This window comes from Schistosoma haematobium, chromosome 1, assembly GCF_000699445.3.
Source record: "Schistosoma haematobium chromosome 1, whole genome shotgun sequence".
Taxonomy (NCBI): domain Eukaryota; kingdom Metazoa; phylum Platyhelminthes; class Trematoda; order Strigeidida; family Schistosomatidae; genus Schistosoma; species Schistosoma haematobium.
Genome location: NC_067196.1, coordinates 57,775,177 through 57,790,726, shown reverse-complemented (window position 1 = coordinate 57,790,726; position 15,550 = coordinate 57,775,177). Strand labels below are relative to the sequence as shown.

The 15,550-nt window shown below is 29.4% G+C and overlaps 1 protein-coding gene across 1 annotated transcript in view; it reads right to left on the bottom strand.

Annotated features, from left to right (window-relative positions):
- MS3_00001700 (uncharacterized protein) overlaps positions 1-14,819 on the bottom strand; it is a 122,595-nt gene extending 107,776 nt beyond the window's left edge. Inside the window, exon 1 of the mRNA XM_051209169.1 lies at positions 13,754-14,819. Within this exon, the coding sequence (XP_051074600.1) occupies positions 13,754-14,690 (937 nt within the window). The 5' untranslated portion in view covers positions 14,691-14,819. The remainder of the gene's footprint in view (positions 1-13,753) is intronic.
- Positions 14,820-15,550: the final 731 nt, after the last annotated feature.

Below are 15,550 nucleotides of genomic sequence, written 5' to 3'. Positions count from 1 at the left end.
AATCAGATCATTTCAAGATTTGACAGACTTATATGTAATAATATAATGAAGATATGGTCTGTTCAATAATACATAAATATTCATATTCACAAATATTATTTCAGAATAAACATGGACCGGTTTCAATCATCTATACAGGAAGAGGTTCTTGATAACTTTAAGGAACAATTCTCGGACTACTTTAAGATGGTGGTCGATACAAGAAAGGAAAAGTAATGTACTACATTAAAGATAAGTCGATATGGTCAAATAGGGAAGTGAGTAATTGTTACATGTTTATCATAACAAATATTAGACTTCTGTCTACTTACTCAGAAGGTCTCAGTCATAATGTTACTCCTCATGAAGGAGCATATGCCGCTCACCAGCATTCTCCATCAAACCCTGTCTTGGACAATCCTTTCCAGCTCTTTGCAGTTGTTATTCATCTTTTCCACATCTGCTTCTATTTCCCGACGTAATGTGTTCTTTGGCATTCCGCTTTTCCGCTTCCATTCAGGATTTCAAGTTAGCGCTTGCCTCGTTATGCAGTTTGGCGATTTGCGTAGTGTATGTCCTATCCATTTCCATCATCATTTCCTAATTCCCTTTTCAGCTGGAAGCTGGATTGTTCTCTCTCACAGAAGGCTGTTGTCGACGGTATCCGGTCAATGGATGTTAAGTATGTTGCGTAGACAGATATTTATAAATACTTGTACCTTCTTGATGGTGGTTGTTGTAGTTCGCGAATTTTCAGCTCCGTACAGTAGAATTGTTTTGACATTCGTATTGAAGGTTCTCAATTTGATATTGGTTGAAAGTTGTTTTGAGTTCCATATGTTCTTCAACTGTAGGAATGCGGCCATTGTTGTGCAAATCCTCACCTTTATGTCTGCATCTGAACCTTCTTGCTCATCGATGATACTTCCCAGGTATGTGAAGGATTCTACATCTTCCAGAGTTTCGCCATCAAGAGTGATTGGATTGCTGTTCTCCGTGTTGTATTTGAGGACCTTGGTTTACCCCTTCTGTATATTGAGGCCTACTGATGTCATACACAAGTCAAATGCAGTTTAACGTTTACCTATTGAATCACGGCTCAGTGATTTGTGAGTTAAGTGCTTGCGTGAGACTTAGGGTATTGGTCCCGCGCGCGGGATTGTCGATACACATTGATGAGGCATCTCATATTAAGAAAAGACGACTGCCCGGTGTTTTCAAGTTTTCATTGATAGTCTAACATTGATCAATTCATGATTTCTATAAAATTCAATAATTTCCTCAACTGCATACTAAAAATAAATTGTACATTAAACCTGATAAAAGTTTCACTCATCAATATTTATTTAACAAGAAGAAAAAACAGTTCTGTATGAAATAGATAATTTCTGAAATGTTATAAAGCTTTATTTAAACAAAAATTGTTTATTCTAATAATAATAATAAAAAGAAAAAAGTTGAACATTTTAAACTCTTGCATAATTTATGTAACAAGTTTGATTACAGTAAAAGAGATTCTATACTGAATTTCACATAGTTTTCATTAAAACGTTCCGCATGACTACACATCACTACATTAAAAAAAAGTCGAAAAAAAACAAACTTTCTTGGATAGTAACAATTCTGTTATGCAATTTAGATTTAGATTATTCTATGTTATCCTCTTTTCTTTCCTTTTTTTTCAACTACAATATATTCGACGGATAACTAGACTATATAAATATGTTTGGTATCTCATTAAGACAAAATAAATTTGATATATATGTATGAATTCATGACAAATAACAATGAATTATACATCTGAGTAAATGGTGAGATCAGTAATAATAATAATGTGTTTCGCATTCAGTTAATTATTAATAATGCATTATATAATGTTCAGGAAATGTTTTATTCACATTATCATAAAAATAGATTATATTCTCAAGCATATTAAAAATGAATATATATCTTTCATTATATTGTTAATCATCATAGAATATATAATAAAGTAATAGTTATCTATAATGAATGATTTTCGTTAATACTTTACATAAATTTTATCGTTTCTAATCGAAAGAAATTGACTTTATAAAATTATTGTACATCTATAACTAAGTGATTATAGATGTGTTAACTTTTAATCAATATTTTGATAAGCTTCATGCAATTCGTTGATTATTAATAATGAGAGAATCAATGGCGGTCTGTTTGAACAATTAGACTATCTATTCCTGACATCTAGATATTTCAACAAGTTATCTGTATTTTGTTTAATTTAATACAACAAAACCTATTTAGGTGCGTTTCTGAAAAGTGCATAACCTTTCATTGTACCAAATTATAAGAGGCCTAATCAGAGATATCGTGGTTGCTGGCAATATGCAGCGAAACAAATGTATATTATTTAGATGTCGATTCCTGAATTGTTAACATCTAACTGACGACTACTCAATATTTATCATCACGATCGATCAAGAAATAAGAAATGGAAACTTGTTGAAATAGTTTGTGCTGAGAATTCTATATTGTACTAAAAATACAGTGTTGAATAAAGCTAATAATAATAAAGTATACCTTTCAGACAATTCTATCAATATATAACAAGAGATTACAATGAGTCAAATCTTCGACTATTACTAAAGTTAGTAATTTCTCGAAGAAAAAATCAAGTAAACTAAAAGATTTTGTTCACTGCTGTTGTAACGTGTGAGACTGCAGGTTTTGATAAGCAGCGTTTTATTGACCGATTCGGTAACAGTGACACGTAAACACGTAGTGGACGACCTAGTGCCCTGATTGGCCCTGCTTCGCTATCTGTCCTAGCCAGTTGAGTCAAGAAACACAAGTCACAGCCTCTGAGTTATGAATCATTGTATTTCAGACATACTCTATTTATATACCAAACAAACAAACCACATCGTACCATAAAATAGAGAACAACATTTACACAATATTTGACAAGTGAAATAAACATCGACCAATAGGAAATGTACATTTAAGGTCCAAGGCCACCATAGACTTACCACGATAATTATTGGTATATTTTTCCGACTATCCTGCTAAGAACAATCACAAATATTGTTGATTAAATTTAGTTTTCAGTTGCTATCATTACATAACATGAATGAAATCTCAGTTTCTCAATTTTATCATTAGAACGATAGACATAAAGTCATAGAGATTCAAAGAAATATAGTTGAGTATGAAGTTACTGATTACAGAACTTCCAATCTTTTGTTATCAACATTTCTGTGAGATTTAGTACTTGCAAAAAGTCTAACAAAAACAACATTGAAGAATTACATATTATAGCCTTTATTGGCTTTATCAAAGTGCACCTTGATATTAACTTTAAACACATTCTTTTGAATGATCTCATTAATATCAATAAAGTGTAGGAAATCGAATAGGAAAGTGTTTCGGAAGCTTTAATTTCAAATATACGTTTAGACAGATAGGTAATGCGTATGATCAAATAAAAAGTGGATTTAGAATAACTTCCCAGTGGCATCTCATTTTACATAAGTTCATAGGTTCAGTAAATAAAATAAAAATGAAAGCATTAGTGCAGATAAACTCAGAGACAAGAAAAAGTATGTTGTTAAAAGGGAAATAACTACTCACCCAAGGATAAGTAAATTTGGTTAATAGAACTATTAGTGATAATTATAGAGCCTTCACAAACAATAATAATTTGGGTAGGCGTATGATGAGAGCTTTTACGTGTCACGTTTGATATGCTTAAGCGTGAGGAAAAGCATACATCAAGAGTGTGATATAAGAGCGAGTTTAAAACAACTGTGACTGATCTCAACTATTTTCTACCCAGTGAGAAAATTGTTTGGTTAAATGAGTGACTTTTGTAAAGTAAGATACTAAGGTATGGAAATGTAAGTCGATTTTACATAATCAATAAATCTATTGACATATTCTACTAGTCATTTTGTCTGTAAATCAAAAAAGTAATAGCATAGAAATCTCTCCTTATGAACACTGATTGTTCGGCTTCTCAAACCTTTAAAAAGACCCAGATCTAATTCTAAGTCCTCACATATTTCTTACTTAGGGTTACATGTTTAACATTACGATTATAATTTAAGGATTAAAGGTTTTACTAAAAACTGATGCCAGCTAGAATTAGAAAATACTCTGCAGCCATATGAATGAATGAATGTCGCGGGAAAATTCGAGAAGCGCTATCACTAAAATATGGTGTCAGTATTGAATTATTTTTCAGAATCAACAGAATAAGGTAAAAATTTGAAGTCAGTGTCGAATTATTTGCTGCATACAGACTAAATGAACTGAGCTTGTTACGCTAAACATTATGATTTATAAAATGTGGTGGTAGAAAGAACTTTTTTGACATCATATTAAAACTTTGAGCGGTATGGAAGAATGTTTCTACTGGTCATTGTACAAGATATTTGAATTTTGCTCAAAAACTTAAAAGTTTCGTTCTCGATTCCGACTTGCTCATCACTAAACTCTTTGAATGTTCAACGATTAGTTGTTTCGTTTTAAATCCTTACCAAGGTTTATTTAATTGAAAATGTTTATTACAGTTTATTCCAAACTTGATGATAAGCTGTATTATCCCACTAAATTAAGATACATAAAGCCTCAAGTTTTTATTCAAATTATTCGAGCAAAGTTCTTGATAACAGTTGAATAATCTCTATTATTAGTTGCTTTCCGAATCCTTTCGGACAGTTTATTAATTGTGCATAGACTTTAGAAGCTAAAATGTCTCCGTACACTGTGCATACATTCCAGATAAGTATGAATGAGAAATGAATGTATCACATAAATTGTATTCAAATAACCGAAAAATTCCAAGATATTTCGATCTAACTAATCCTAAAATCATTTTACAAATTCCTTGTATAACCATTTCTGTTGTTTATCTTACGATTCCTTATTTCAACAACTAGTTCTAGAATTATTAATACTTCATGTCACAACTCAGCCTAGCAAGTTTACCAGTTACCATCAGTAATTATGTATGCCAAAAGTACTACTATGCCATGTGATGAATATATATATATATATATATATATATTTATATATATGAATACTATTTATTTTTTTTCATAATTCAATGTAAACATTCACATTTAATTTCTAAAATTAATCTTTCCACACTAACTAGTAAAAAATCCATTTCCAATTTTTGCGTAATTAATATAACCATTTGGTTAAAATATGATGTTACTTGTTCCAGACAAGATAGAAAGACTTTTACATGCGTTTGTTTTAATATAGCTGGTGAACACATGTTTTAAAATTACAAAATTATATAAATATATATTCAAAAAGCGATAGAGAGGTATCTTGTTGAGAGATGTGACATAAAAAAGAATAAGTTTTCATGTATAAACGAGAAAATCAGTCCAATAAGGCAAATAACACAAATCACATCCTAATAGTTCGATTGTATCTGGATGGAGGGCTGGGCAGAATAACGTAGAATCTGTAAACACATAAATGCTGAGTTATCTAATTATTTATTTACATCAGTTTTAGAGTTTCGTAAAAATATTGATTAGCATTGATCATAATGTTTTAATACATTTAACTGAATCAGTAGGAGTGATTTAACAGTTTCACTAGAAACCTAGAAACAATGTTACTCATAGACCATTATTATCAAACACTGTAATATCAACCCTTAATTGATTTGTATTACTAAGCACACTTACCTAATGAAATGTTTTATTTATTAGTTTAAAGAATATACCTGATTTTCGCCTATAATATAATGTTGTATTACAAGATTTCAATGCGAGAAAATTGTAAAACATCTTTTTAATCTTTTTGTGCATAATAATAATAGGGATTCGATATTCTTGATGAAGTACAAATACAAATTTGTAAAACTTATTTCAGGAAATAACATCAAACAAAGTCTGTAAACGATTGTGTATCTAAAATTATTTGCCAAATATTTACTATATGCACAGCATATGCTAATCCACCAATTTTCATGAATATTGTAATTCATGTAATCTCTGAGCTGGATAATATGAATGTGAATTCTCATCACAGTACCTTCAACATCCTTATCCTGAATCCTAAATATTCATCATCATCATCATCTCATGACTATTTGAATAACAATAATATTTGTACTCATTAAATCTATTTGCTAAGCTGAAAACATGATAACCGTACAATTGATTAGTGAATAAGAAATAAAATGTTAATTGAAAAATTCCCTTTAAATAATAAATATGCATGTGAACATACAATGTACTTTATTAATATGAACGTGTATATATGTGTATATGCATCATTTTAGAGGAGAATTAAAAGGCATTCAGGGAAGAAAAAAATGCAAAACAATAATATAATAAATTAAATGTAAAATATGAATGAATCTCTAATAGATTGTCATTTACTTATTTTTATTATAATTATTATAACAGAATAAATGAAGAAAAGAAAATTTCCCATAGGGACCTAATTATATGTACATTATAAATAATCATAACATATATGCTTTCAGGGTGTTCAGGTAGTGAGCGGAAAAGAAATAATTTAAAAAGTAATTGATTAGTCTTTTCCATTAAGTTTTATATACAGTTGAATAAATGGCAGTTTGTTAAGTAATTGTGAAAATCTTTTTTTATTTGCTCTTAGGTAACATGTTTTGATATTTGTTGAGACTACGTTAATATATAAAATATTTCATTGTCTTATCTAAGTGAATACATTCGGCTTTTTGAATATGCCATACGGTAAGCCCAAATGTCAAGACAGTTCTACTATATGGGGTGGAAACCTGGAGAACTACGAAAGTCATCATCCAGAGGATAAAAGTGTTTATTAATAGTTGTCTACGCAAAATATTTCGGATGTGTTGGACAGACACTATCAGCGACAACCTACTGTTGGAGAGAACAAACCAGATCCCAGCGGAGGGAGGAATCAGGAAGAAGCGCTGGAGGTGAATAGGACACATATTGAAGAAGGCACCAAACTGCGTCACAAGACAATCCCTCACATGGAATCCTCAAAGCCAAAGGAGGAGAGGAATACCAAAGAACAATTTTACGCGGGAAACGGAGATAGACATGAGAAAAATGCACAAGAATTGGATAGAATTAGAAAAGAAGGCCCAGGACAGTGTGGGTTGGAGAATGCTGGTCGGAGGCCTATGCTCCATTAGGAGTAACAGGCGTAAGTAAGTAAGTAATACGGTAAGCCCCAAGTGGTTCATTTTTAGAAATTACGTAACTAATAATATTTAACCAAAAGAACTTGTCCATATACAATATGAGATTATATTTATTGGTAATATTATTTGAATATAAGAACTAAAATATATAACTAACATAATTTGTTGAAGTGTCAATTGTACTATAATGACTAAGACCAAACTAAATGGATTGGAATTTCAAAGATAACCCATTATACATAGTAACTGTTGTCTATGCTTCTTATGGTAACCGAAAGAAGAAAACTTACGATAAAAGCATTTAAAGTAAAACAATGGTAATTGTGAATTTTGCGCTAATGTTTTTACTAATATGGAAAGTTTAACTTGGGAATAATATACTATTTGATCATAATATATTCAATCTAATTATTAAATTATGCAACGTTACTTCGTATGATCAATCGAACTGAAAATTTCAGGTATTGCGATTTCCATAAGTATAGTAATAAATAAATCATAACAAGAATGAGTAGCTTGTAAGTGTATTTCAAGGTTTATTTCTGTTTCAAATCATATCAAGTGGACGAATGTCAATGTTCAAGTTATATTAACATTTCATTTTGTCTATATAGGTCAAATATCCAAGGATAATATAAACAAATGTAAAAATGGACGTCAGAATTTTATAATTAGGTGATTGAAGATAGACGGGCAAAGATTACCTCTTATATTTGATTAGTATATTCCAAAGTGATTTTTTCAAAATTTATTGTTCCTGAAATCTGATTTCGACTGATTTGTCTGTTCAATTTGAAGCAACTTAATTATTAATTTCACTTCAGACATCCTTATCTATAAAACATAAATAAACTTTATACTGGAAAACAAAATTCATAAAGTACTTATGGTAATGAATCAATGAAATTACAAAGCCCTGAAGTAATTACTTTGAGTGCTCCATACATCCTAACGTTTTACTGAATGACTGGATTCAATAGATAATCAAGGATTTGTAAATGGCCAATTAGCAATTTCTAATATTTCACGTTAATCAAACTTCACTGATCAGATATGCTCGACTTAACGGAAACTACGTGATTTTACTACTGTAATTAAATAAATATCTTAGTGAAAATCCAATTCAGCTCTGACTTATACGACAGATTGATTTTTTTTCCAGTATGATCGAACGAATCAACTTTAAGTATTCGTTTAAAAAAAGTAGAACTTGATAAATAATACACTGAAATTAGGAATCATTCCTACTGATTATTTTGTATTCTCATAAAACAATATGGAATTCTATCTCAATATTAGTTTCATATCGTATCTGTGAATTACAGTATGGAATTTCTCTTAACTTAAAGTTACTCATTTTCTCACAAGAGATCAGATGATTCCAGTTTATTTAATTACAAGATTTATAAAACTCTGTTCATGAACTTCAATGATATTTTATTCAATAAGTGGCATATAAGCAATGAATCTGTTATGATTCCCTCTTACAGTTATAACCCAGCTATTCCTAGTGCTTAGTATTCTTGGACACCGATTCACTCGACAAGTCCCCCAAATCAGAACACGGTTGTATAGAAAAGGGATTATATTCCAAATAACAAGGTTAGATGGAAGTAAGAAGCACAATAGGAAAAACGTTAGTATATTTATGGTTTTTCACATGAGATTTTTAGTGTTCACAAAATATTGGCTAACGCTGATTGGATAAGAATTAGCCAATCAGCGTGCGCCAACGCAAGTGTGCATTGAGCATGATTTAATCCAATCTATGTCCTGCTAACGGAATCAAATGTAGATATTTCAAGTTACAAAACAATGATTAAACAAACTTATTATTATAGCTAGATATTACTCATAAAAAATATGGACTCAAAATAGAAAACTAATTTCAATCATTATTTACATTGATGACATCAATTGTATAAGTTAATTATATTAAATCATCGAATTTATTGTTATTTCTAAAAAGCCTTTGCTTAACAAATAAATTTTCTCTCTTTTTTTCTGTACACTTTTACCTAGAATACTAATCTTCCAATTTTTTCCTTCTCCGTTTTATTCTTTAAACTATTCACTTATTTAATCTATAAACGATTTAAAGAAAAAAGAGAAATTCACATCTCAACTTTTAAATAATCAATTTTTTTAAAAAAAGCAGCTGAAGAGAATCTTCGAAGTAGATTAACATCGTATTGTTTGGCTATGAATGCTTTTCTTGCTCTAATGAAATATATATAAGATGGATCATTTTATCCCTCATGGGATGGTGCGTCTGCATTTCTGTGACATTTCATATCAATAATATAGATATGTCTAGTGCTTCATGAATTTCTGTATTTATTTGGGTACAACCATTCTATCATGTAAAGTGAGAAGTTAAGTGATTTTTATAAGCTCTTTAAATTAAGATGTATTATGTTAATACAGCATTAGAATTTATTGATATTATTTTAATTATTGGTTTATAGCTGTATTATGGACAGTTTATTTGTTCCATATTGTCTATCATGAAATCTTATATTGAAGCATTCAGTATAAAACATTATGGGTTGAATAAAACAAATTAGATAATTGCTTATGCTAATTCTACTTTACAATATTGTTTAGTCATTAACATGACCAAAAAGAAACGAAAGCCATGTAAAAAGTGATTAATAAAACAACTTAGAGAGAAGCAGAAACAGAACATTTGTATGTGTATATATGTGGCCAAATATAGGACGTTGTTCAAACACAACGTATTACTCAAATAAATATTCGTTCTACGTTCGGAAACGTTATCTTATTATCTTTAGTAAAGTAAATTCAGATACTACTCAGTTAAATTAATTTCTGTCCAATGTATTGACGTTGATTTCACTTAAGAATAAGCTTATATCTATTCATACAATTGAATAACATTTTAAAAGTATATATTTACCCTAAACAACATCTAATTCAGTAATTTAGGTTATGACAGTTAATAAAATGCTTCATGTTGTCACATTTCATTGTACAAGTATGACACCAATGAAAGGTATTAAATCAACAATTAAGCATAAACGAATATGTAATCAATGTCTGATTCTTAGAACGTAATAGATGGTTTGTGTCGAGAAAATATATATTGACGGATTCTATAATTAGGTGTGAGTTTAAAATATTCTATTATTTAAAATTCATAAATATGATGCATATAAATACAAAAAATTATAAAAATATTTTAAATGAACTCATTTACCAAATAGTTGTGTATAATCAAGGGCTGATAATACTACCGAGTTGCTTAAATCAAAGTGAGTAAAGTAGGGTTGGAACTAAGGTTTTAATGGCTAAAAGTTGAACATCTTAACTACTAAACTACTTTTCCAAATCTTTAAGTATAGTATGAAACATTCACCATATACTACATTACATAATACGGTGAGACTATAATTTATGGACGACTTTTGAGCGACGCTAAAGTGACCTTGAGAATGTCTACCTACTTACTAGGGCTGAGTGAGGGTTATAAAGCAGTTTGAAGAATAAGGATTATGATTTACAGTTGATGGTTAGGGTTAGGAATTAGATTTAAGGTTTTCATCACGAAATGACATCAGCTATAATACTAGGATTCCACTTAGCCAAATGGGTGAATGAATTTCGCGTCAAAATACAAGACCTGTTATCGTAAATCTGATTGGTTTGTCCATAAATTATAGTCTCGCCCATAATACATTATCATCATCCCATGTTACTTACTTACTTACTTACTTACGCCAGTTACTCTCAATGGAACATAGGCCGCTGAGTATCATCTTATGTGTTAGTTTAATATTGTAAAGTCATCAAAAATCATTATTTCACCAAAACAATAATAATAATTTAGATCAATAATTAAAATGAAAATAATTAAAATCATTTTAATTATCAAATAAATAAATAAATGAAAATATGTACAATGATTTCTGAAGTTTAACTGGAATAGTCTCGAAATTGAAATAGATTAGGTAGTTTGTTTATGTAACTGAAAGATAAATCAGTATTTTTATATGCGAAAAATCAATAGGTACATAATCTATTGAAATATATCCTAAAGCTTATATATAGGGCTTATATATATGGATAGATAGATACGTACCCAGTGCACTTAATAAAGTGCAAGAACCATTTTCACTTGTAAGAAACCACAAAGAATAATAAAAAAGAGATAAAAAAGAAATGAATATTTCATATCATTATATATAGATACATATAGATTTAACATATAATCATATGGTGCTTTTGCTATCTCCACCCTTTTATTAAAAGGTTAACTTTATTTTCGTTGTTTCTTAGTTTATTGATGAAGTTTTTATTATTATTATTAATACTGATAATGATTACATCCTAAAAATTTTGTTCACTTGTATTTATCCATACACAAAACACACAACCTTCTTAAGAAAGATTTAAGGAAAGTAATAATTGTATTCTCTTACAATAGACAATCCTATAAATTTATATATTTTGAAGCAGACTACTTTGATTATATGTATATATCAAGTTAAATTATAAAAGTAATATCTCATTGAATTTCTAATGTAAATCATTGAAAAAAAGTGGAATTATTTTTTTTGGCATCATATGTAATGCAAAGGTTAACAAGCAAATAATATTGGATACTTATGTTTTTTTTGTTTTGTTTTTCTATCTGGAAAAGGGTAACATTATCAAATTCTGACAATATATTCGTAATATATCTATATATTATAGTTATATACAATCACGTGTTATAACAAATTATCATAGGAATAATAATATCATGATATGGAATTATGCAATTCATATTTTATGTAACTGTTTGTTGTTGATAGATTTATACAATTTTTAGTTTTGAATGGGACCGGAAAGGAATATTGATCGCATCATGACAAAATCACATTTTATGTAGACTACGTGGGCAACAAAACATTCATGTCTAAATGAAATGAAAATACTATACATAAATTCAAGTAGAGAAGTTACTTTCATTTAATCAACTAGTTTGCTTATAATCAGTTGATAAAAGGCAATTAATTAAACTAAATTAATTGATCTTTCCTTGTCTTTAGGTAAGACTAACTGATTGCCTGGACTGTTTTGATTCATTTCGTTCCGCTTGACTGATATAATGTTTTGAACAAAAATAAAACGTATTGACAAAAGCATTATTTGAATACGGGTGGGCTGCTTCAATTAGCCATTGTTTATGTTATCCAGAAAAATAACGAAATATAAGCAGTCGCGTCATCCATAACAGGTTATGGAACACTATAAAAGAAACCGTCTGGACTACATATCGTTTCCACATATTGTATTCGTAAACGTTAGTAAAATACAATATATTCAAAATAAATTAATAATTAAATTAACCTTGGTGTGTGCGACTTATATTGACATAAGTAGTATATGAAGTTAGTCGTGGACAGAAGGTCTGGCAGCAGAGAGACAAGAGGATCGAACAGTAAAGAATCGAAACAGAATGTAATTTGTATGAAAATGCAAGAACAATGAAGTCTGAGTCATTATGAGACAATTGGTGGACATATTGCAAATTAAGTATTTACTTTATGATTGTTAGATTTTATTAACAAGTCCTGTAATTTTGTGTTAAATACATTCGATTTTCCCCACCCATGCTCTGTTCACTACATAACTACAACAATCGTTATTCTGTTTAAGTGATTATGAAACAAGTGAGATACAACTAAAAGTCACAAACTTACTTGGATATTATCATTTCATAAATGAAAAATGAACACCTTACATACATACTATACTCGATTTTTCAAAATTCTAAATTAAATGATTGACGGTTATAATGAAAGTAAAATGATATAAGTGAAATCCAGTTAAATATTTTGTCATGAAACCAACTTACATTTCAATTAATTCTTTACAATGAATGTTAATTATAGTTTTAAATTTACACCTACATAACTTATTCTGTGGTTTATTTTTTTTTGATGATATATTGGGATAATTAAAATATAGTGCCTACCTAATTGATAAATTCCTATCTAACTTCAATTATACCATGTTGAATTTTTCCAGTATGAAGTGATATGTTGAAGACATGATTTATTTTGTGGTTACTTTTAGCTGGGATAGTATTTTAAAGTTATCCACTGTCATGAACTATAGAAAAATTTGGATAGTATTTTAGCATAGAAAACTATAGAAGTCAAGATAATCAAATCGTCTTTTCTACTAATCTGATTGTATTGTTTTGTCTAAAGGCTTGCAATAAACTTTCCTACTAGACTTTGTGCGAACTTTTGAATATCTTAAAGTGATGGTGATTATTATACTAACGGGAATTTATTCCATTTGTATATAAAGCTAAGAAGTAAGCAATCGTTAGCTACATTATATACTATTTGTATAACAAGTATTGTATAGCGAAAATTTGTCAAAGAAAGATATAAGGTATTTTATTGTCATATAATGGAGTTAAATTTACTTAAGTAAATGAACTAAGCAAAAAATACTGTTACATAAAATTTCGTGTCTATTTTTCAGTAGTATTCTCAATGAGATCATAATATAGGTCAGTTCATTAGTTTAAATCCGGTTGATAATTGTTTAATTATGTAAAACGAAATATTCATAAATAGTGATAGTACTTACTTTCACATCGTACAAATGGTGTTTGCTTTTGAAATAAATTGAAATAACTTGAGCCATTTATTAATCCATGAGTTATATTTGGAGGATTATTTCGAGGTGAACAGAAGTGTGATAATTTATTTAAAGAACTAGAATAAGAGTGAATTTTTAATGCACCGTTTTCCAGAATAATTGGTTCATATGGTATGCATTGTTTTGAAGAATTCATTTCTATTTGGATTTTGGAATGATATGAAGTAGTGCATTGGATAACATAAATATCCTTTACTATACCTTGAAAACTCGGTTGCATTGCAGCACTGAATAATGCACGCTGAGTTGCATCTGAACGCATTTCATCTGAAAGTTGTCCCATATACACATAAGGACCTAGTAAAAGGTATTTTGATGTCAAATAAATCTTTGACGGAGAAAAATCTACTGGTGGAAAAATTTTCATTTGAGTGTGATATTCATTAATTTTTAATTTTACTCCATCAATCGTGTGGTTTGTCTGTGATTCGAAAGTAATTTCCACAGTATTCCAACGACTAGAAAAAATGCTACCTGCTTTATGAGATATACGTGAATCAAACTCACTTAAATATGTATCAATCTTACTCTTTTCTGAATAATCTAACGTAATAGTTGTATGTGATCTTGTTATACGATATTGAGGTGAACGTAATTCCAATTCCAATTTTATTCTACTATTCGGTAACAATGTGAGTGCAAAAAATTGTCCAGTAATATTATTTTCTGTATATAGCAACAAACCTGTTGAAGTTGCAGTGAGAAATCTAAAGTATAATCCACCTGAAGGGCATGGTTTCAATTCTGGTAGAATTGCATAACTACCAGGTGTTCTAAACAAAAAATCAGTCATAATTCCTTGCTGATATGAGAACAACATGATTAATACTACTATAAAATGAACAGAAAATCTAGACTGATTCATTATCCATAATACAAAATTAGAATATAATACAAAACAATTTCCATGAATATATGAAGTTTATGATAATATGAAAATTCATTCCAAATCATATGAATTTTGATAGAATTCAAGGGAACCAAATGGATTTTTTCGTTTTTTTTTGAAATAAATAATAATTTTATTTAAGTATTTACTATAATGAATTTAATATTAAATAAGTAATAAATTAGTCAATAGTATATGTTTATTTGTGAATCATTTTCTGATTGGTTAACATTCAATGTTAACCAATCAGAAATTTTAATAATTCTCCTTTATAAAAATATGAAATCTATTCCTTGTTGAATAATTTCATAGACAACAAGTATATTTGGATAAAGGAATTCACTAAGAAGGAAAAAAGAAAGAAATACATTAAAATTTAGATATTGAAAACCTGCTTGGTAATGAAGAAAACATTATTAATTTTCTCATTCATTATTATGATTACTGAAACTTGGCTTCGTGAGGGAATTCTCCGAGTTCTAATGAGAAGTCGTGACCATGTTGGGTAGAGAAAGGTATCTACCTCAGTACAGTGGAAGACGGTCGCGCAATCTCGTGGATTGGTTGATATTAGACACTATCACCATTGGATGCCGGCTCAGTGGTCCAGTAGGACGAAACGGCTGTCCAGTGCTTCCAGGTTTTCAGTGGTGATCTAACATCAATCGGCTCATGATCTCAATCAAAAACATTTTGTAATTTATTATTATTATTAGTGGCTTTATTCAATATTATATTTTGGGCATAATATAGAATTCTAAGCGCAAAGTATTTCAACAAGTTTCTGTTTCTTATTTCTTGGTTGATCCTGACGATAAATATTTTTTGATTGCCAG